Here is a 22254-nt window from a genome sequence, read left to right as displayed (position 1 = left end):
CACACAACAAAGTGTGAACAGCACAAAGAGGGAAGGGGAGAGGGTGGGCTCCCTGTCAGTAGTCTCCCTGTCAATCCCTTTGATCAGCATAGCAGCACCTGCAAAACACCAGATTGTGTCATCTCAACTGGACTCTTAAAAAAAAAAAAAAAAAAAGAGTTCTACTAGCACTGTTCAGATGTTCACAGGGAGACAAACACATGAACCTACTGAGCAACTGCAGCAAACTGAGGGTGCCCACATTTGCCCCTCACCCACTAGCAATGACTATGAATGTTCCTGTGGGGTGTGTGCTGTAGAAGATGTCATAAGCCCATCACCCCATGGAGACAAACAGAACAGAGCTACAATTTCTAAAAACCTCCTGCCATGTAAATGATTATATTTTATTTTTACCCTGCCTTTCTCCCCGAAGGGACTCAAGGCAGTAAATGTGCTTCAGACTGTAGTCTTGCATTAGAGAGCAGGAACTTTGAATACCAGGCCTTGCATTGTCAGCAGAAATTGGGGGTGGGGGGTGGGGTGGGGGACTAAGCACACTTCATGCAATATTACAAACTTAGATGTGAATAGAGGTTTGTCAGGTGACACAAGAGGTTGTCCAATGACATGCTGTGTACATACACTGCTAGTAGTGCAGTTCTCTGAATTGTATCCCTAGTCTAAATTGGCAGATTTCTTGATTAACAGGGAAAAGTGCAAATTGTTTGGTCATTTACCACAGCAATTGGAAACTGCAAGTCTATCGGTAATCCTGAACAATATTCAGAACTAATAAACAAAGTATTTGTTCTTTAACAGATGCAAGCAGAACCAGAATGTACCATAGGATGCAATCCTACCCTGAGCTGGAACAGGCAAGCCAAAAGGCTTGTGCTGCATCCAGCACAGGATAGGGGGGAGGGGGGAAAGTTTTCTCCTTACCCCTGGGTAAGGCACCCTGGCCCCAATGGGTCTCCTCGGACTTGCGCCACCTCCGGAGGTGCTCTATTCCGATCTCCCCAGGAATAGCGTTGGATCCGGTATAACTGCCATATCCCAGCCCCGCCTCTGGCTCCCCACCCACCTGCCCCGGGGCCTCCCACTGCCTGTCCTTCCCCCACACTCCCCCAACAAGGAACGCTTCCCTTCCGCCCACCTCAGTGCCTTGCATCGGCCCAGCTGCACGGATGCAAGGTTCATGAGTAAGTTGCCATGGAGGTGGGATTCAGCCTCTCTGAGTCGGCACACCTCTGTGCACTGATGCGGCTTACACCCAAGGAGGCGCAAACGTGCTGTATGGTTTGCTTTACATGCTTTACAATTTGCGCCGGTCCAACTCATTCTCAGGATTGCACCCACAGCCTTCCAAATGCACATGTGCCAACATTAAACTATTTTAAAGGGGAAAAATAATTTGTTTTTCTCCCAGGAAGATACCGAGAATTGAACCTGAGACTTTCTGCACACAATGCAGGGACTTTATCAGTAAGCCACAGTCCTTCCCCAGGCTCACTCTTGAATAGCACTGTCAATGACTGAAACACATCGCAGGATGAGGATTTGTGCACTTACATTCCTGAATATTTAGCACAGGGTTGATGAGAGTATCTAGTGTTCGAGGTCCATGTTCAGACTGCGGTGATGGAAATCCAGGAATTAAACAAGAGAACATACACAGCTGCTCTTTACTGCAGTTATTTTGAAGTGCTTGCAACCACAAGAGGAAGAGACGAACACCTTCCCGCCGAATCTTCAAAGGAATGAGATAAGCATATGAGTCATTCCATTTTCACGTAAACTGTAATACTTCAGCAGATATACAAGTCCAATTCTGAAACAACTCTTCAGTTAATTCTATTAGTGCCATGAGACATCTGGAATAAGCTTTCTAAAGACTGGACCCAATATCGCAAAAACGATCCACTTTTGCATTCTATTAGAAATAATGAAAGCATAAATGTTCTCTACCATACCTTTAGAGAGTTCCCTGTGTGAAGCAATTTCTTTAAAATCAAGCCTGAAAAGAAAAACACACACTGAATATTTCTTGCTTTATGGCTAATGGAAGTGTGAGAGGCCTCGGTCAGACTTGATAAAGACCTCGCAGCAAGTCCTTGGCAATCTCTGCATTACTCTTGGTGACCCTGATGTCCTCTGGCAAAAGGCTCAGTGCCAGAAGTGAGACAAGGTCACCTTCTCAAGCCATTCAATCCAAGCAGACATGCACTTTTTCTATAGAAACAATTATTCCTAAATAGACATTTCCATATATCACATGCTGTTTAAGCTGCAGCTATGCTGCTGTAAAAAAAATATTCAATGGAAAAAGATATTGCAACATTAGATGGATTTTGTGGGAACTCAAAACTATGCAGAAATATATCAAATTCACATTACAATGGCATTCTAATTGCACTTAGTTTAAAAACTTCATCAATGTCACATAATTAAATCAGTTCATATAAGTACTGTAACATGCAAATTGAATTCTGTCCTTGTAAGTGGTCCATTTAACAATTCCATCATAGATGTGAAATGTAAGAGCTAAAACAAAGTAAGAACAGAATCAAATGAAATATGACATTAAAATGTGGGATGGCGCTTTTGCAAAAATTTATTTTCCTTGCAACTGAAACCATGATCCAACTTTTCATCATGCCTTATTTAAAAAGTAGTAGGATGGACAGAGTTGAGATAAAATCACTTTAGGGCCAGGCCCAGCCTCCTTTATTACCCCCCCTCCCCCAAAAAATTGTATATTAGAAAGAAGAGTTACTACCACCATAGTTCATAAAGCAGCTTTCCAGGTTACACTTTTGCTACTGTTTAAAAATACTGTTACCAATACTTACCAATACTGTGAAACTGCCATCTCTGATGAATTTTTTCTGGAAGAAGCTGTAAGATTTTCTAAAAAAGCAGAAGGCAACAAATGCACAGTGTAGTTAATTGGCTGCTCTCTATCAGGCAGCAACTAATCAAAGCCCTACTATCCCGAGAAATGAACACACATACTTATCTATGATGACAAGGAAGGTATGCAAAAGTCAGTACATCAGAATAGTTCCTAACACTGCTCAATTACAGCTAAAAGGGCCCAATTCTAACCAACCTTTCAGTACTGACATAGCTGTGTCAGTGTGGAGTGCGCTGCATCCTTCAGTGGGGAGGCAGTAAAGGAGGCCTCCTCAAAATAAGGGCATTCTTGTTCCCTTACCTTGGGGCTGCATTGCGGCTAGGTTAGTGCTGGAAAGTTGGTTAGGACTGAACCCTAAGTAGGTTTCACCATTTTATGATTTCACTTAATGCATGTATCTTGCCTCATCTTTTAAAATGCACGCACATGCACACCAGGATCAGGGGAGCTGGTATGTTCTCAAGCTGTCAGGGACGTGGTAGAATTGGAGGGGGGCAGCACTTCAGCTTTGGTTTTAAGCAGAAATTAACTTGGGACATGTACAAGTCATTAATTCTTCACTCCATCTCATAAGAAGAGCTGTGCTGGATCAAGCCAAAGGTCCAGCTTTCTGTATCTCACAGTGACCCATCAGATGCCTCAGGGAGCACACAAGAGACCTGCATCCTGGTGCCACTCCCTTGCATCTCCTAAACTACAATGACCTGCAACAGGATATTTCAGGTTGCTTAGAGACTGAATTTGCTCTTCAGCTTTCTATCCACTCCGTTTACTTTTGTAGAATTATAAAAACATACGTGACTTCATTTGTTGAACTCAAGGATGTAAATTAAAAGGTTTGGTGTTTTGTTTTTTTTTAATAGTTCACAGAAAATTATGAGACAATTCCACCAACACAGATCAAATTGCGTGCAAGGAAGAATTGTTCTTCAATTGTTTATCATGGCCATAAGGCGCTAAGAGCCTAGGCAAAGACCACAAACACAACCCAGACAACTCATAATTTTCCCACTTAGCTTTCAAAAGATATCACTTGACCTTCAACAAGAATGTGCAATACAATGTGATCAGAATAAAATATCTACACTAAATCAGAATAAAAGGTGTTCTACACTAGAGGAAGGAAACTTACCTCAAAAATAAAAAGTATAGCATCTAGTTCTTCTCTCTGAGACTTATGACCTATATTGAAAAAGGGGTAGTTTTCAACAACTAAAAATTGGATGGTGAAAGACTAATTATACATGCAAAATAACTACAATTCTGCAACAAGAAGAAAAAATCATTATACTTTAAAATATTAAGTTGTACTCTTAAATAATGCACTCATGTTCTATAAATTCACACTTTGCAATTAAATTTCATTATGAGCTTATCAGTTTGAAAAGCCTTGGTGACTGCAGGTGAGAACAGCAGCGAACTCAGTACACGTTTGCTGGAAAGTAACTCCTACTATGCTCAATGAGGCTGACTCCCAGGTGAGCATGCATAAGCTACAGCCTAAACTAACACTTAATGTGATATACTCTTATTTGTTTTTGTGACTTTTTGCCTGCTCACACCAGTCTGGGGGCAGTCTTTCTCTCATGACCAATCACTTTTTTGTACAAGTGGGATGACTAAAAAAGTCAATCCAGTTTGGGGAGGAGAAAAGGATCTGTGACTGCACCCAAACACAGTCACTGAACCATAAATAGCAGTCTCCAATTTTTCTTGATTCATGCTTGAATTCACAAAGTCTTATTGCAAGACTCAGAAGATAATTCATAAATTATCCTTTTGTTCACACATTAGCGATAGCATAGGACTGACAAGCACAGAAATCCGAATGGTATCCTAACTTGGTTTTCCGTGTGTGCAACCCTTTGCACAAGATGTTGCACATAAAACTGTCACTACCTCATTGTTGCACAATTCTCAGCGGTGGCACTTTGATTCACACGCCCCCCCCCCCCGGAATGAAGAACTGCTCCCTCTTTCCAGACCCTTCAGCAGGGCCCTATGACATTTTTGCTTAGTATGGCTTTCAATGACTGACATGCATTTTTCGATGACTGACTTGCATTTATTTGTTTACTATTAATTATCAATGCAATCCACTGGGTTTCTCTGTTTTCATTGTTTTTTTAATGATTACTATTGTTTTTAAATGTTGTAAGCTGCTTCAAGTGCCTCCACCTGGAAAATGGTAGGATAAAAAGTCATTAAATAAATTTCAGAAATACTCATGCAACCGCCATGCAGAATTACACAAAATGCCACTTCATTTCCAACTATGCTCCTTAGGCTACAACCCAAATTCAGAAGAGTTTTTAAAAACTGTTGGATATCTGTACATGGATGGGAGTTGCTGACAAAGAAGTACTCACAAAACTCCCAGTGAGCAAATTCATTACATTGCAGCAAGAGGTAATAACTTCACGCCGGGCAATTCTCTGTGTGTTTACTCAAAAGTAAGTCCTACTATGTTTAATGGAACCTATGGCCAGTTAAGCATACGTAAGATTGCAGCCTACAAAGAGGTACCAAGACCAAAGAGACAAACTGTAGCAGTAGTGTTTTGCAGAAAAAAAGCATTTTTCAAAATCTGGGCTATGCAGAAGGAGCCAAAGCACCAGGTAGCAATTCTAATGTTGCAATTCTAATAAAAGATAAATATTTAAACAACAGAATGACAAATTATGGGTACACAATTCATTTGTTTGTCTTACCTTTCTGTTTGAGACCTACTTCAATAGTCACAAAGTTTTCAAAGAACACATGATATATGTGGGAAAAGTGTAGATCGAAAAACTGCTTCAGATCTATAGATTCTGCATTCTCTGCAAAATTAAAAAAAAGATTTCAGCATTGTCAGGGAAAGGGACTCTTGGGAGTATGCAGAATGACTGGGGGAGTAGCACCAAGTGATTAATATGCAGATAACCCTTCCTGCTTCCCACTTCCCCTTTGCTAGACCAGCAGCTGAATGGGGAAAAAGCCTTGGTAGTTTGACACACAGATGATGTGCCAACTTCACACCTCTGACACACTGATGTCATGACAATGATATGTTGTAATCATGATGCTGCTCCATGAATGACAGGATGTGCTGGTGATTCCACAGACACCAGTGTTGCTCTGCCAGGACTAGCTTGGCAGCTGACCTTGTTGCACCAGTAACAGTGCACTGTCAGTGTGGTGCTGCCAGGACAAGTTTAAGGAAAGGATGACCATCACGCCTGCATTGGTGACATGGATGTGACATTTGAATAGCATTGCAAAGGTACATAGGAGGGCACATAGTAATGGGCTATGTCAGATGCACCAGGATGCAGGTCCCTTGTTATCAGGTATGCTCCCTGGGGCATTTGGTGGGGTCACTGTGAGATACAGGAAGCTGGACTAGATGGGCCTATGGCCTGATCCAGGGGGCTGTTCTTATGTTCTTAGAGCAGCCCAAGAATGGAAATCTCCACAAATGCGACCCTGCATTCTCTTGTTTGATGCACCCTAAGACCTACATGCTGGAGTTCCTGTGAGCCCTGGCCCCACTCCCAATGCTCAAGCAAGAACAGTGAGCCACTTACCACGGTATGTGACCATCTTCCCCCAAGCAAGAGAAAAGGGGGCAGAGTACTGGGAAAGACCCAGCTGCTGGCGCTCTTGTTGCTGAGGGGCTGGGTGGCTAATACCAACCAATAAGGGCACACTTGGGAGGGAGAGGATGGAAGAAGGAAAGACAGGGACAAGAATGGACAGAGAAGAACAGGAGAAGGAGAACTGGAATTTAGAAGGGAGACAAAAGAAGAGACAGTAAATGGACAAGAGAACGAGACAAAGAAGGGGGTTGCAAAAAGGAAGAAGGGAAGCTAGTACGGACCTGGAAAGAGGAACGCCCTGGGGAGACACTGGTTATAGTACTTCCACACCTGGGCCAGAGGCAAAAGGGAGGAACCCCTGAGGAACCCCCCCCCTCCCCAGCAGGAGCCAGGACAAGACTTTGGAAGCAAGAAGCAGAGCAATCTCTGCACTTTGCCCTCCAACTGGGTGGACCCAGTAATAGGGGCTCCTGTCCTACTTTTACAACAGGAAGTGAGCTGAACTCTGCAATATCTGAAATAACTCTATGGGGGGGGACTTCATGTAGGCAACAGTCACAAAGAAAGAAAGAAAGAAAGAAAGAAAGAAAGAAAGAAAGAAAGAAAGAAAGAAAGAAAGAAAGAAAGAAAGAAAGAAAGAAAGAAAGAAAGAAAGAGGCCAAAGGCAAAGTCACCTACTAAGGCCAGAGTATTGCCGTTTTCTGTTGGGATGACTGCTCCTTTCTATCCATTCCATCCTTACCAGCAATCATGACCAATCACAAGTTCTTTGAGGCAGACTTGACTCCATGGGGTGAGGAGGAAGAAACCCCCATGACTACAGTTCCCCAACCAAAAAAAAGCTGAAGCACTCTCACGGATTTGGTTTCTATGTTTACCCTCTGCACAAGATTAGTGCTATAGGGGGAAACCAAAATATACAACCAGCAAAGAAGATGCAAGGCTATGATTCTGGGAAGGAGACTACTGCAGGAATGGAAAATGAATACAGAAGGATGAAAAAATTGAATCAAAGGAGAACAAGAGAATGCAAATTACTGAAGGAAAAAGGAGTTTCAAACTAGCAAGCAAAAACATAATTGACAAACTGACGCAACACAGAAATCAAGCTGTACAAATGCTATTAAAATCAAATCAATATGAACATGTATGTTTACCAGATATGTTGACATATGTCGGGGAAAACAATTTAAGACTTTTTAAAAATATACAACAAGCTTCTTGCACAAAAAAACACAATGAAATGTTTAATTTAAAATAATAATGGTAAATATAATGCCAGTACATTTAATAACCTAAATGGTACAGAAGTACACATATGCTTATGGGAAGAACTGAGTGGAGCTTTCCTCATTCAATATGGCTTCCCCACCTCTCTCTTCCCACTACTGTCCCTTGAGCCTCATCTACAAAGGCACTATGAGAAGCAAGGTGACCCTCTGGAACAGAATGTGATTTGAGGGACTACAGCTGGGGACAGGAAATCAGCAGAAATCAGAGATCCCCTCTGGCATAAGCAGAAGTTTGTTTTCTTCCTCATTCATAGAAGTGCCTCTACAGATTCTGCCTTCAATTTGCAGTAGGCAACCTTCAGTCTCGAAAGGCTATGGTATCGCGCTCTGAATGGTGGTACTGGAACAGTGTCTAGTGTGGCTGAAAAGGCCAATTCGGGAGTGACAATCCCTTCCACACTGGGAGCAAGTGCAGTCTGTCCCTGGTCTGTCTCCCTGGCTATGGGCCTTCCTTCTTTGCCTCTTTGCCTCAGACTGGTGGCCAAGTGTCTCTTCAAACTGGGAAAGGCCATGCTGCACAGCCTGCCTCCAAGCGGGCCGCTCAGAGGCCAGGGTTTCCCACTTGTTGAGGTCCACTCCTAAGGCCTTCAGATCCCTCTTGCAGATGTCCTTGTATCGCAGCTATGGTCTACCTGTAGGGCGCTTTCCTTGCACGAGTTCTCCATAGAGGAGATCCTTGGGATCCTTCAATTTACTAACAGCTTAATCCTAAATGTGGCACCACTGCCAGGTGCAACAGTGCCAAAGCGGCTACCGCTGCTTCCTGTGGCTGCCGCCAGAGGTCTCCTTGTAAAAAGGGAATTTTCTTCCCCTTCCTCTGGGGAAAGTCCAAAGCCCCACAAAATGCACTGGATATTTTGCCGGTGTGAACTTGAAAGACTCCATGTGTTGGACCAGAAGGCCCAACACAGAGTTCAATATCCAGAAGAGTAGAGCTCCTCTGGTCCCACCACTTCCTTCCCTGGTTCCTCGCCTGCCCCACCTAGCCCCAGCACACCTCCTCCCAATCCCACAGCCCTCTCCACTGCCTGGAGCTCTTACCTGGCTCCAGGTGGTGTCTGGCTGGCACCGGTGCTGACTTGGCACAGGGTGTCACAGGCGTGCCTTATGGCACATTTGTGAAGCCAACCATCGACACTTGTGCACCTCAGGATTGGGCCCTAAATTAGGAGAGTTGGTTTTGGTTTTTGCTATGACAAACCTGTGCTTGTCACAGAAACCATGCCTCTGGAACTCTACATGCAGCCAGGATCTTTCTTCTTATGGAAAGTTCTATGGCCCTAAAGAAAGAAAGAGAACTGCAAACTGTTCCAAAATAAACCGTGGCAAAGTCGCAGTTGGGCCACACTGCTTGTTTTCTGATCAGCAGCTGACTTCTCTCACAAGGAAAAAAAGCTATGCTGAGCAACTATTTGCCAAAACTACTTAATAATATTATAAGACAATTTTAAATAAAAAGTTTGGATTGTGGAACAAAAAGTGATTTTTAAATTTCTCACTATCACGTTCATTAATATACATGAACATAACTGATAAAAATACAGGTCTGTCCAGAAAACATGGAATTTTTGCTCTAGTCTCCAACTCTTACCCAGAAAAAACAAACTATCATTCAATTAGCATTAGTGAATACAGAACCTGCAGACTATCATTTGATCCCAAAAGTCACTTTTTGTCACTAGATAATCACAAAGATCTTTTTCACACTTTTTCTTTTACAAAAGTTTCATACTCTCCTAGCTGTAAGGAGTTCAAAAATTGTGACTGTAGTTTAAGCTCAAATGACACAGAAAATGTAAGATAAATCCTCAAAGTTAGTATAATCAAGATTTACAATACAAGAACTATCACAGTATCTAACTTTGACACATCAGGTATTACAACTTGCTTCACACAACTGCGTATTTGTTTCCCTTCCTCCTCCAGTAACCTAGCTACTAAATAATATGTGCATCATCCATCTGCAACACTGTTCTATTTTAAATTCACCATTTTCTTTTAATATTGAACATGCGTGTTGACATTACGCAACGGTTTGCGTAAAGGAAAGGATGAGAGGAAGAGATCTCAGGCAACACAAACAATGGAAAGGATGGGCCCAGTCTGCAGCATTGGACAGCCTGGTGCATCAGGGAACTGTTAACAAGATCACACACTGAACTTGGCAAGACCTTCTGCTTGTGCTAACATTCTGGAGTCATACAGAGATATTAATATCCCTTTCTGAAAACTTGTGTTGTTGCCATGTTCTCGACGGCAGACTAAAACTACATTCCGCAATACCCACAAAATTAATTAGCCCATAAGACAGCGCTATTCAAACTGGGGCGTCGCAACGTCCCAGCCTGAGGGCCCTGGTCTCTGCCCCCTTAAGGGGTGGGGCAGCCTAGAGGCGGGGGGAAGGCAGCGGTGTGATCCCCAGGATTGCGCCGCTCAGGTGGCTGCAGGGGCTTGGGTGCACTCACCCAAGCCTCCTGCAGCCCCCTGGGGTATGGGGAGCCCGGCGTGACTTCTGGAAGGGCGCCCCGCAGCAGGGAAAGTGGATGCGGAGTGATTGCATTAATCGCGCTGTGAGGGGTGCAGTAGCGCTGCCTGCCTGGTGCGCTACCCGTTGGTGTTCCTGCTCCCCCCTCACACTCGCCCACCGCTGCAGAAAAGGGGTGGCCGCGCTGTCTGGGGGGTTACTGGTTCCACTGCTGCCATTACTGGAGGTCTGCGGGGGGCTGTGCCGATTGGGGGGACCCCGCCACCTGCCGCCTTGTCGCTGCCACTTGGGGGGGCGGCAACCGATGGGCGCTTCGCTGCCTCAGTGGGCCTCCTGCAGGGCACAGCGTCACTGGGGCCTGCAGAGCTGCCATTACTGGAGGTCCAACCACCACTAGGCTGCCACCGGCCTGAGTCCCTCCTGTGGGGAAGGGGGGGAGGGCTCAAGATGGCGCCCGCCACATGGCTCCGGTGCTCCTTGCTGCTGCTGCTGGCATGGGTCCGCCACTGGTTCCGCGCCGAAGAGGGGGTCAGAAGCCTCCCACGCTGCCTCATCCCGCCGTTCCTGCCCGCTCGCAGTGAGGGGGGAGGCAGCGCTGAGTCCCACTAGCAGACAGGCTCTGGCTGCTGTTCAGAGCCTGGGAGGCAGGGAGGGGGAGTTCAAACCCCCTGCTCCAAGGAAGAAGGCAGAAGAAAAAATAAAATGAAAAAGGAAAAAATACTGATGTCGTGCCAGAGCACGACAGAGGTCCGTCCTCATTCCTAGAAGGTAGAACCGGAACTGGGGAATACCATGGGACAGCCCCAACGTGGGAGGAGTATTCGTTCATAGAGGTTCCGATCCTACCTTCCAGGAGGAGGGGCATCCCAGCATTAGGAATGCCAGCCTTCCTTCCCAGAGAACATATGTCCAATTCAGCTCCATTCATTCTACAGAGCAGAGTACTGCAATGGCATCTGCTAAAAATAACATCCTAGGTTTTATTGCACATCAGGAGATTTCCTCAGGTGTATGTGGCTCCTTTCCTCAATTAAAATGCCAGTGTTAAGACAGACTAGACTCAGAACAAGTCAAGTTAAACTTAGAGCACATAATGAACAAACAAGGCAGCTTGTTTGACAGCATGTCAAAGCTCATTTCAAAAACGAATGTTCCTAATGGATTCAGGAGGTGGACCTATACCTGGAAAATCCAGGTTCAAATCCCTGCACAGCCAAAAAGATCTCTTGGTGACCCTAGGCCAGTCAGTCTCTCTTACCTACCTAACAGGGTGGTTGTGAGGACAAAAGGAGGGAAGAAACCGGTATAAAAATGTGAAAAAATAAAAATATACTTTTAAGTTTTCAGTTCATTCTGAAATAATTTTGGTATACATTCACATAAAAGCAACTCTGCTCCACTGTTGGCACAGGTTGGTTTATCAAAGTATGCCTTTTCCGAAACTCAGACTCAGTCTGTTCCAGGTCTTATGTTTGCAAATTAGCTTTCACCACACTGAGTAACCAGTCACACTACAAAAATTTACCTTTTGTTCATCTCCTCCTCTGGGATCAACAACCATGAAACAATCTCAGGCACAGAGCTGAGACAGACCTAGCAGCAAATAAACAGTAGAACTGCATTTATTTTTCTGATTTCTAGAACTGTTTCCACACTTTTATCAGTAAGTGAGGCCTTCCATCTGCTGTTTCACAAGCATCATGAAGCAGATTGTCTCTATTTGTTATAACTGAGAGCCTGTGGGATCTGCTGGGACAAGACACCTACAGAAGCAGCTTTTTCTAGGCAATGAGATAAAGCATACCTGAAATAAGATCGAGAAAATGCTTTTCCAGATACTGTGTGCCTGTGTGCCTGGCTTAGCTCCCATAGATTATATGGCAACAGACCCTCATCAAGCTCCGAGGTAGCAGCTTCAAAACCCCATAGACAGAAAAATGTACAACTAAATACATTCTAAAACACTCCTGAGCTCCACGGATGATGGCCGGATCCCAAAGGATCTCCTCTATGGAGAACTGGTGCAAGGAAAGCGCCCTACAGGTAGACCACAGCTGCGATACAAGGACATCTGCAAGAGGGATCTGAAGGCCTTAGGGATGGACCTCAACAAGTGGGAAACCCTGGCCTCTGAGCGGCCCGCTTGGAGGCAGGCTGTGCAGCATGGCCTTTCCCAGTTCGAAGAGACACTTTGCCAACAGTCTGAGGCTAAGAGGCAAAGAAGGAAGGCCCATAGCCAGGGAGACAGACCAGGGACAGACTGCACTTGCTCCCGGTGTGGAAGGGATTGTCACTCCCGGATTGGCCTTTTCAGCCACACTAGACGATGTTCCAAAACCACCTTTCAGAGCGCGATACCATAGTCTCTCGAGACTGAAGGTTGCCAATACCTGAGCTCCAGGCATAAGTGGCACCAATAGTTTCCCTCATGCATTTCAACGCATTAAATTATCTCCCACCACCAAATTTTACACAACACCATGCTGAAGTGTGGGAAATACTCTCTCCGCGCTTTATTGGCCGTTTCAGCTAAATGCAGTTGCCTGCTATGATGAATCCCTGTGTTCCCCTGATCTTTCCCACCCGAAACTGGAATATGCCTGATTACTGGTTCACATCTCTGTCTGCTTTGCTCCATTCCTCCAACCAGGGAGTGCCGCAGTGCCACTCCAGTAAATATAAAAACCCCCACCACATAGGAAGCGATGGTCATTCCTGGCAATTCCTTCAGATATACAGGTGGAGCCTATTTATCTGCATTTGTTCCGTTCCATGACTCAGCATGATTAACAAAGAACGCGTTGTGCTAAATTCCATAGAGTTGTGCTAAATTCCATACAGTTACGCAAATACACTGCAACCTGACACTTCCAGATGGAAGGAAACTAAGGCAGCTGTTATCAATCCGCTCCCCTCCGTACTCAGCCCTCCCGCTGAGCTTTTAAGAGTCCAGCCCTATGCATTTCTACTCAGAAGTAAGCCCCATTGTAGTCAATGGGACTTACTCCCAGGAAAGTGTGGATTGTAGGCTAAATCACATGCTTTGCTTACTGGGAAGGCTTGCTTGTGTCGGTGATAGCCTGCACCATCTCAGTGGTGGGGGGGTTGCTTGTGCTGGTAACTGCCTGCACCATGGGGGGGGGGAATTCGGCAAACACTCCCTGGGTTTTTTAAAGCAATCCCCTCTGTTGCTACCACATCTGCCCCTGTGTGTGTGTGAGTGAGAGAGAGAGAGCAAGAGCAAGACCAAGAGAGCGAGCTCCACCTGGCTACAGAGGTTTCCCCCCTTCCCCTCTTCACTGGCTCAGGGGCTCCAGAATGTTACTGTTCCTTGCAAGGGGACCTCTTCCAGGGCTCCAGGGCTATTTCCCTGCCTGGGCCAGGCGGAGCCTTTCTGCAGTGTTTTGGACTGCCTGGAAATGGAGCGAGATGCCAGCACAGGGCGAAGGAGGCAAAGGTGTGTGTGACTTTCAGTACCCCCACCCCATTCCTGTTGAGACAAATCTGCAGATAAAAAAATCCATGGATAAACAGGCTGTACCTGTAGTGATGTAGCTAGAATGAGGCAGATTTTCTGTTTCATTTCAGCCAATTCTGCAAAGTCATCGGCGATCAGCTTTGACCCACATTCTTTCTCCTATTTTTAAACCTAGGATAAAACTGTTCTATTTTAACCCCTGGTCTGCCTAGACCCTGGTTAGGGTCAGTGGATTATCTCCCTGCTCTGCAGATGTTCCTATGATGAATTCCAGTAGGAACTCCTAGGATTTAGCATTCTCCTGGGAGGGGTTTTTTGCCCACATAGCCTGCCTCTGTCAAGTCTCATAGCTTGGTTTGGTGGCAGCAGGTGCACTCTATCAAGGTTTTCCCCCATTCAGTTACTTGTCCAATAAAGGAAATTAGGGGAAAGGAAAGGAGCGAACATGCTAAATATTAGATACTGCTTCCCTGGATCACTCTTCATTCGCTTGAAAATCTCTTCAGGTCTGTGACACCTATGTATGCAGGTACATATCAGGAGTTAATGTAGAAAAAATAGTTATACATGGGTACCTTCTGATTGAAGGACTCTCACACATTCTCTTGCACAGAAAAGCACCTTAGTGAGGCACTTGTTTTTCTTTAAAGACACATGAGTGGGTGGGAGATCACACATTTGACTACACAGTTTGAATTCAAAATGGCAAAAAATATTTGCAGCAACTGCTATCAGAGGGCTCCAAGTGCAGGAACCCATTTCTATTATGGCAAGAGGTGTACAATGCTATCGTAGCACTGTTGTTTATTTTTACAGTTTTAATTTCAACTTCAAATGCCAGAGAAGCACTACATTTATGAAAGCTCCAATGAAAATTCAAGTTAGAGATAGTTAACAGATGCTACAATCATACAATAAAACCCTGTTTTGCAATGCAAAAGAGACAAAAATATTCAGAAGCAGAAATATTTTCTACAATCTAACCTTTACAAGTGTATAAACCCAATACTTTAACTGTAAAGTACCATGCATATTAATGGTATTAATGAATAATAGTCGCTAATCACTGAGGACTAAAATGAACCCAGTAATTATTCCAACTTTAATTTTGCAAAGGATGTTAAGATACTTGATTAACAGTCCAGGCAGAGAACTGTTGATGTATCTTACAATCTTGTGAGATAAAGCAAATATCTTTAAAAAAAATTATAATTCATATTTTTACTCTACATTTCTATAATGAAAACTATGCTGCTTAGTGCCAGCTTTGTTACTGAAAGGACCATTGCCATAGAGGATTTAACTGTGCATGAGCATGCTGGCCTGACATTCATAGCAGAAACCTGGTTGGATGACCTGGGGGGACCGAAACTCTCTCAGCATTGGCCTCAAGGTTTTCAGATGCTATATTATCATCATCTATTGGACAAGATCTCCTCAGGGGAGGTGCCATGTCCAGCAATTCCCTGAGTTTGAGTGTGTGTATCTGAAGTCAGGCCAACAAGATAGTGCTGGAATTCTGTTGATGTACTGCTGACTTCACTGTCGAGGTCTCTCTACCCAATTTGGTACATGAGACTTCAGATGTGATATTATACAACCCTCAGCTTCTTATCCTGGAGATTTCAACATCCACACCAGGGACCCTCATCCACTGCAGCTTAGGATTTCCAGTGGGTCACAACCTAATTTTTGGTGGGTCATGAAACTGACAAGCTGATAGCTGACAAGGAAAATGTATTGAGCCCTATGTAAACTGAAAATGAGCAGCATGTGTGTGTTTACTTGTGAGTAGTTCACTTTGAACACAAAGCAGCTAGAATCATCCCAGTCTGATGAACGTGGAGCTAAAAAACACTCCACAAGGTTCCTCTGACCACAGAGTTACATCCAGGTACTTATATTTTACATGGGCTTACAAATACAGGTCAGAACATTTAGGCCGTGCCACATTCAGACAGCAAATTTCTGGTACTTTGGGTCAAAATATCCTGATACTAACCCCATATCCAGCAGTGAATATCAAGTCCAGTGCGTGTCCCATAGCTTGTGCTGGGACTACGATCCAATGAAACAGGCACATGGTTGCCATGACCGCCATAGAATCCTGACCTGCCCTTGTCTCAGGAGCCTCCAAATGAACAATTTTATCCTGACTTGCCCTTATCTCAGAAGCCTTTGAATGAACAATTAAGTCCCCCAACACTAGCAGATGTGGAGACTCTAATGCTAAAGATGAGACCACCTGGGTCAGCTCAGGCAGGGAGACTGATGGGCAGCAAAGCAGGCAGCCTACCTGGAGCATCCCAGTTCTGTTTTGACCCTGTGCATGAAGGCACTCATGTGCATTGAATGAAAGCACTCACACCCAGCACACTGTGGGGCAGGATAATTGGAGAGGGATGCGTTTTCCAAATAGACCAATGCAACACTACCCCCCCCCCACTCCTGTAATCATGACTGCTGTATTGCCCTATAGCCTGATGGACGCACCACCAGCCTCATCCAACCAGGTCTCTGTAATATAAGCCAGTCAGCTCCTTCAAAAATAATTTCAAGGAATGTAGGACTACTCAAAATCTGTATATTATGGAAAAACTCTCTTGGAGACTGGGAATCATTTTTCAACCTATTCATCAGGACCAAGACCCATGAATGCCACCGCCCCATCACGCCTAGGGGCTCATCATTTTACAAGATGAGTTAGAAAGGTCTAATTTTTTACCAGTAAGTTTGCAGAGAGACAACTGTCCAAGCAGGCTATGGAAACACTTTGCACGGAGGTTTCTAAGAAAGAGTTGAGGAAGCTTTATGCACAGGACCACTTCAGAGCCTAAGACTCAAAGTACTGCCTCTTCCTCCTGTTATGTGGGTTTACTGGAAAAACCTGAATCAGAAATTTTTCCACAAACTTTTCTGTTGCCTTAAATGACTGAGATCCAGTTTAGCATATTTGATTTATACTTAACAAACAAAACATACAAAAAGCACACATGTTAGTTTTACATGCTGCATAAAGATTTGAAAAGCCCTCTCCCATAAGCTGAGAGTATTTGAGAATATTTCAGTATTTGAACTGAAATATTTGATGGGAAGAGGGAGAACCATCCATACACCTAATGTGGCTTAACTATCATTTTGAAACAAATTTAAAGCTTTCTTTGGAAATTATTTTTACTGGAATACTTGCAACTGTATGAAGACCTGACTGATCCTTAACACAGTTTCATATTTCAGGAAAAAAACAAAATTAGAAACTGAAGTTTTGAAAAGCAGAACTGAAAAAGTTAGTACAGAATACTACTTTTAGCATGCCCCCAAAATGTATTATACATGCAAACACGCTTCCTAGGGGTTTCAAAGGTACTTGAAAACAGTTATTGTATAGGGCAATTTCAGTGAGTGGTATTTAGCAGTGGGATTTTATCTACAGACATTTACTAGTGCACATCACAGTTCCTTTACATTGTACAGTTCTATTACTCTATGAGATGTAGTACACTATTTTTGCAGATGCCAAGCTAAGTTAGTAGACTAGACACGAACTTTCATCCAACTAAATCACAAGGGGAAAGCATCATTCAGCCTAAATGAATCTCAATGAACGGCTATCCAGCTGGCTGCTACTCTATGCCTCTGGCTGGGTGCTCAAACACACAACTGGAATGTCAGAAGTTTCTCAAAGCTAAATACTCAGAGGAAACACTCTTGAGTTCCACACAGGAATCCAAACTGCACAGCAAGTATGATCTGTGTCCTCCCCCCCCCCCAGAAAGCCAGTGAGCGAGCACCCCCTCCTGCAGCCACTGCAAGACAAGGAATGCTGCACCTGATCCCAGAGCTGGGGCCTCCTGGACAAGCCCCAACACACCACTAATGGCACAGGAATGCCACCGCCCCATCACGCCTAGGCAACCTTGCCCCACTTGGTCCAGGAATCGACCAGCCCTTGAGAGCTCTTGCAAGGCGCAGGAAGGCCACCCTCCCTCTCCTCCCATGCACACCCTTGGGAAACACAGATGGGGGGAGACGGGGTGTTGCAGCCAGTGGCGTAGCCAGAAGCAGGGAGACTCAGGGAGGCAGGCAGGCAGCTCGTTCCCTTCCTGCAAGACTTGGCACCAATCCTGTGCATGTCTACTCAGCAGCACATCCCATTCTGCTAAATGGGGCTTACTCCCAGGAAAGCGTGGCTTGTAGTCTCAGAGCCCAGAGTCACGGGGTTGCTCCCGTGTTACTGTGGATGCGGCTGTCGCGGGCTCCCTGCAAGACAGCGCTCGGGCCCCGCCGGCTACGCCACTGGCTGCAGCAGCACCTCCAAGGCACGCCCACCACGGGCCCCGCTGCCATGCCGACCAGCAGAGGGGAGGCCGGACGGGGCTCCCTCCCCTCAGGGCAGCCCCTTCGCCCGCCTGCCCGCCCGCCCCTCGGCCTGCAGCTCATCGGGGGGGAGGGGCGGCTCACCGATGACGACGCGCAGGTGCTTGAGGCGGGTGAGCAGGTCCTTGCGGGTGTCCAGCACCTTCTGCGTGGACTTGCGCACGTCTCCGTGCGGCTTCTTCGAGAACATGCTGCGCTACCCGGCCCGGCCCGGCCCGGCCCTGCCCGGGGGGCTTCCCCTCAGCGGCCGGGGGCCGCCCACATAGCCCGCGGCGGCGCCTCCGCTACCCCGGGCTACGAACGCGGCTGGCGCACTCCGGGCCTTCAGGCGCCGCGCGGGACTGAGGCGACGCCGGTCCCTGCCCGCGACACCCGGTTCTGCCGCCCGCCGCTCCCCGCTTCGCTTCGCGACAGCCGTCAGGCGAGGAGCTCGCCGTCCCCATGGCAACCGCGGCACTCTGACGTCATAGCCGTGGGACTGGGATCAGGGGGCGGGGCTTCGAGGCGTGCGAGAGAGACAGACCGCGCAGGCGCAAGGCCGCATCGGGGCAGGGCCTCGGGGCACTAGACCGATCGACTGCGCAGGCGCAAAATCGCAGAGGCGCGGGCTGGAGGGATGTGCTGCTCGCTCCGGGAGGGGGGCAATGAGGGGCTGAGCCAGCGGCCGGGGGGGGTCTCTCGCTGGTCATCTCGGAGCCAGGGCCGGTGGGTGAGGGTTTCAAAGGCAGAAGGGGGGGTCTGCCTGAGGGGGAACCTCGCCGGTCGGGCCCAAGCCAGTCCTGTCCACACTTTCCTGTGAGTAATCCCATTGACTCTGAGGGGACTTCTGAGTAGACAAGCACAGGGTAGGGCTCTGTCCTATCTACGATTACCTGGGAGTAAGCCCCCATTGATGCGAACATAAGAACAGCCCCACTGGATCAGGCCATAGGCCCATCTAGTCCAGCTTCCTGTATCTCACAGCGGCCCACCAAATGCCCCAGGGAGCACACCAGATAACAAGAGACCTGCAAGGCCTCCTGGGAATTGTAGTTTAAGAACATAAGAACAGCCCCACTGGATCAGGCCACAGGCCCATCTAGTCCAGCTTCCTGTATCTCACAGCGGCCCACCAAATGCCCCAGGGAGCACACCAGATAACAAGAGACCTCATCCTTGTGCCCTCCCCTACATCTGGCATTCTGAATTAACCCATTCCTAAAATCAGGAGGTTGCGCATACTCATCATGGCTTGTAACCCATAATGGATTTTTCCTCCAGAAACTCGTCCAATCCCCTTTTAAAGGCGTCTAGGCTAGACGCCAGCACCACATCCTGTGGCAAGGAGTTCCACAGACCGACCACGCGCTGAGTAAAGAAATCTTTTCTTTTGTCTGTCCTAACCCACCCAACACTCAATTTTAGTGGATGTCCCCTGGTTCTGGTATTATGTGAGAGTGTAAAGAGCATCTCCCTATCCACTCTGTCCATCCCCTGCATAATTTTGTATGTCTCAATCATGTTCCCCCTCAGGCGTCTCTTTTCTAGGCTGAAGAGGCCCAAACGCCGTAGCCTTTCCTCATAAGGAAGGTGCCCCAGCCCCGTAATCATCTTAGTCGCTTTCTTTTGCACCTTTTCCATTTCCACTATGTCTTTTTTGAGATGCGGCAACCAGAACTGGACACAATACTCCAGGTGTGGCCTTACCATCGATTTGTACAACGGCATTATAATACTAGCCGTTTTGTTCTCAATACCCTTCCTAATGATCCCAAGCATAGAATTGGCCTTCTTCACTGCCACCGCACATTGGGTCGACACTTTCATCGACCTGTCCACCACCACCCCAAGATCTCTCTCCTGATCTGTCACAGACAGCTCAGAACCCATCAGCCTATATCTAAAGTTTTGATTTTTTGCCCCAATGTGCATGACTTTACACTTACTAACATTGAAGCGCATCTGCCATTTTGCTGCCCATTCTGCCAGTCTGGAGAGATCCTTCTGGAGCTCCTCACAATCACTTCTGGTCTTTACCACTCGGAAAAGTTTGGTGTCGTCTGCAAACTTAGCCACTTCACTGCTCAACCCTGTCTCCAGGTCATTTATGAAGAGGTTGAAAAGCACCGGTCCCAGGACAGATCCTTGGGGCACACCGCTTTTCACCTCTCTCCATTGTGAAAATTGCCCATTGACACCCACTCTCTGCTTCCTGGCCTCCAACCAGTTCTCAATCCACGAGAGGACCTGTCCTCTAATTCCCTGACTGTGGAGTTTTTTCAGTAGCCTTTGGTGAGGGACCGTGTCAAACGCCTTCTGAAAGTCCAGATATATAATGTCCACGGGTTCTCCCGCATCCACATGCCTGTTGACCTTTTCAAAGAATTCTATAAGGTTCGTGAGGCAAGACTTACCCTTACAGAAGCCATGCTGACTCTCCCTCAGCAAGGCCTGTTCGTCTATGTGTTTTGAGATCCTATCTTTGATGAGGCATTCCACCATCTTACCCGGTATGGATGTTAGGCTGACCGGCCTATAGTTTCCCGGGTCCCCCCTCTTTCCCTTTTTAAAAATAGGCGTGACATTTGCTATCCTCCAATCTTCTGGCACCGTGGCCGTTTTGAGGGACAATTTGCATACCTTAGTGAAGAGATCTGCAACTTCATTCTTCAATTCCTTAATAACCCTTGGGTGGATGCCATCAGGGCCCGGTGACTTATTGATCTTTAATTTATCAATGAGGTCTGAAACATCTTCTCTTTTAACCTCTATCTGACTTAACTCCTCGGTTAGGAGGGGCCGTTCGGGCAGCGGTATCTGCCCGAGGTCTTCTGCCGTGAAGACAGATGCAAAGAACTCATTTAATTTCTCTGCCATCTCTAAGTCTCCTTTTATCTCCCCTTTCCCTCCCTCACCATCCAGAGGGCCAACCGCTTCTCTGGCGGGTTTCCTGCTTCTAACATATTTGAAGAAGCTTTTATTATTCCCCTTAATGTTGCTGGCCATGCGTTCCTCATAGTCTCGCTTGGCCTCCCATATCACCTTCTTACATTTCTTTTGCCACAGTTTATGTTCCTATTGCATACAAGGGGATTTACTTATGAGTAAGCACTGGAATTCCAGGTCTACAGAGCTTGCGTCCTGAGTACACTTCTGTACTGCAGCGAGTCATGGACTCTTCACTCACAACAGGAGAGGAAACCGAGCGCTTTCCACATGCGCTGCCTCCGACGCATTCTCGGCATCACCTGGCAGGACAAAGTTCCTAACAACACAGTCCTGGAACGTGCTGGAATCCCTAGCATGTATGCACTGCTGAAACGGAGACGCCTGTGTTGGCTCGGTCATGTCGTGAGAATGGATGATGGGCGGATCCCAAAGGATCTCCTCTATGGAGAACTTGTGCAAGGAAAGCGCCCTACAGGTAGACCACAGCTGCGATACAAGGACATCTGCAAGAGGAATCTGAAGGCCTTAGGAGTGGACCTCAACAGGTGGGAAACCCTGGCCTCTGAGCGGCCCGCTTGGAGGCAGGCTGTGCAGCATGGCCTTTCCCAGTTTGAAGAGACACTTGGCCAACAGTCTGAGGCAAAGAGGCAAAGAAGGAAGGCCCATAGCCAGGGAGACAGACCAGGGACAGACTGCACTTGCTCCCAGTGTGGAAGGGATTGTCACTCCCGGATTGGCCTTTTCAGCCACACTAGACGCTGTGCCAGAACCACCTTTCAGAGCGCGATACCATAGTCTTTCAAGACTGAAGGTTGCCAATACAAAAGCACTGGAGACTTGCACCTTATACGCCCTCCCCTTTTCTTGCTTTTGAGCAGTGGCATAGCTCGAGGGGGTGCAAAGCACTGAGTTTGCAGGGAGCCTCACTGTGCATGCAGGCGGCCCTCCCCTTCTGAGCCACTCCTGGTGGTGGGTGCAAAACAGTTGGTTTGGGGAGGGGCCAGCCGCCTGCACACCATGGCTTGGCTCCCTACAAAACTTAGTCCTTTGCACCCACCACTCAGAATGGCTCTGAAGGGAAGGGCCACTTGCATGCTGCAGTGAGGCTCCCTGCAGAATGTGGTGCTTTGCTCCCCCTCTAGCTATGCCACTGCTTTTGAGGTGACTTACAACCAAGCCAAAAGGCACAAAACCTTAAAGATGACTAGAAAAGA

The 22254-nt window shown here is 46.6% G+C and overlaps 1 protein-coding gene across 9 annotated transcripts in view; it reads right to left on the bottom strand.

Moving 5' to 3' along the window:
- RALGAPA1 (Ral GTPase activating protein catalytic subunit alpha 1) overlaps window positions 1–18513 on the bottom strand; it is a 186212-nt gene extending 167699 nt beyond the window's left edge. For all 9 annotated transcript variants that reach the window (XM_066613742.1, XM_066613750.1, XM_066613759.1 and 6 more), the window contains exons 1-6: window positions 18197–18513; window positions 5611–5721; window positions 4032–4081; window positions 2835–2892; window positions 1956–1999; window positions 1555–1732 (exon numbers count right to left, since the gene is read on the bottom strand). In XM_066613742.1, the coding sequence (XP_066469839.1) occupies window positions 1555–1732; window positions 1956–1999; window positions 2835–2892; window positions 4032–4081; window positions 5611–5721; window positions 18197–18302 (547 nt within the window). In that variant the 5' untranslated portion in view covers window positions 18303–18513. The remainder of the gene's footprint in view (window positions 1–1554; window positions 1733–1955; window positions 2000–2834; window positions 2893–4031; window positions 4082–5610; window positions 5722–18196) is intronic.
- Window positions 18514–22254: the final 3741 nt, after the last annotated feature.

Source organism: Tiliqua scincoides, chromosome 1, assembly GCF_035046505.1.
Source record: "Tiliqua scincoides isolate rTilSci1 chromosome 1, rTilSci1.hap2, whole genome shotgun sequence".
Classification (NCBI taxonomy): domain Eukaryota; kingdom Metazoa; phylum Chordata; class Lepidosauria; order Squamata; family Scincidae; genus Tiliqua; species Tiliqua scincoides.
This window is presented reverse-complemented; position numbering and strand designations above follow the sequence as displayed.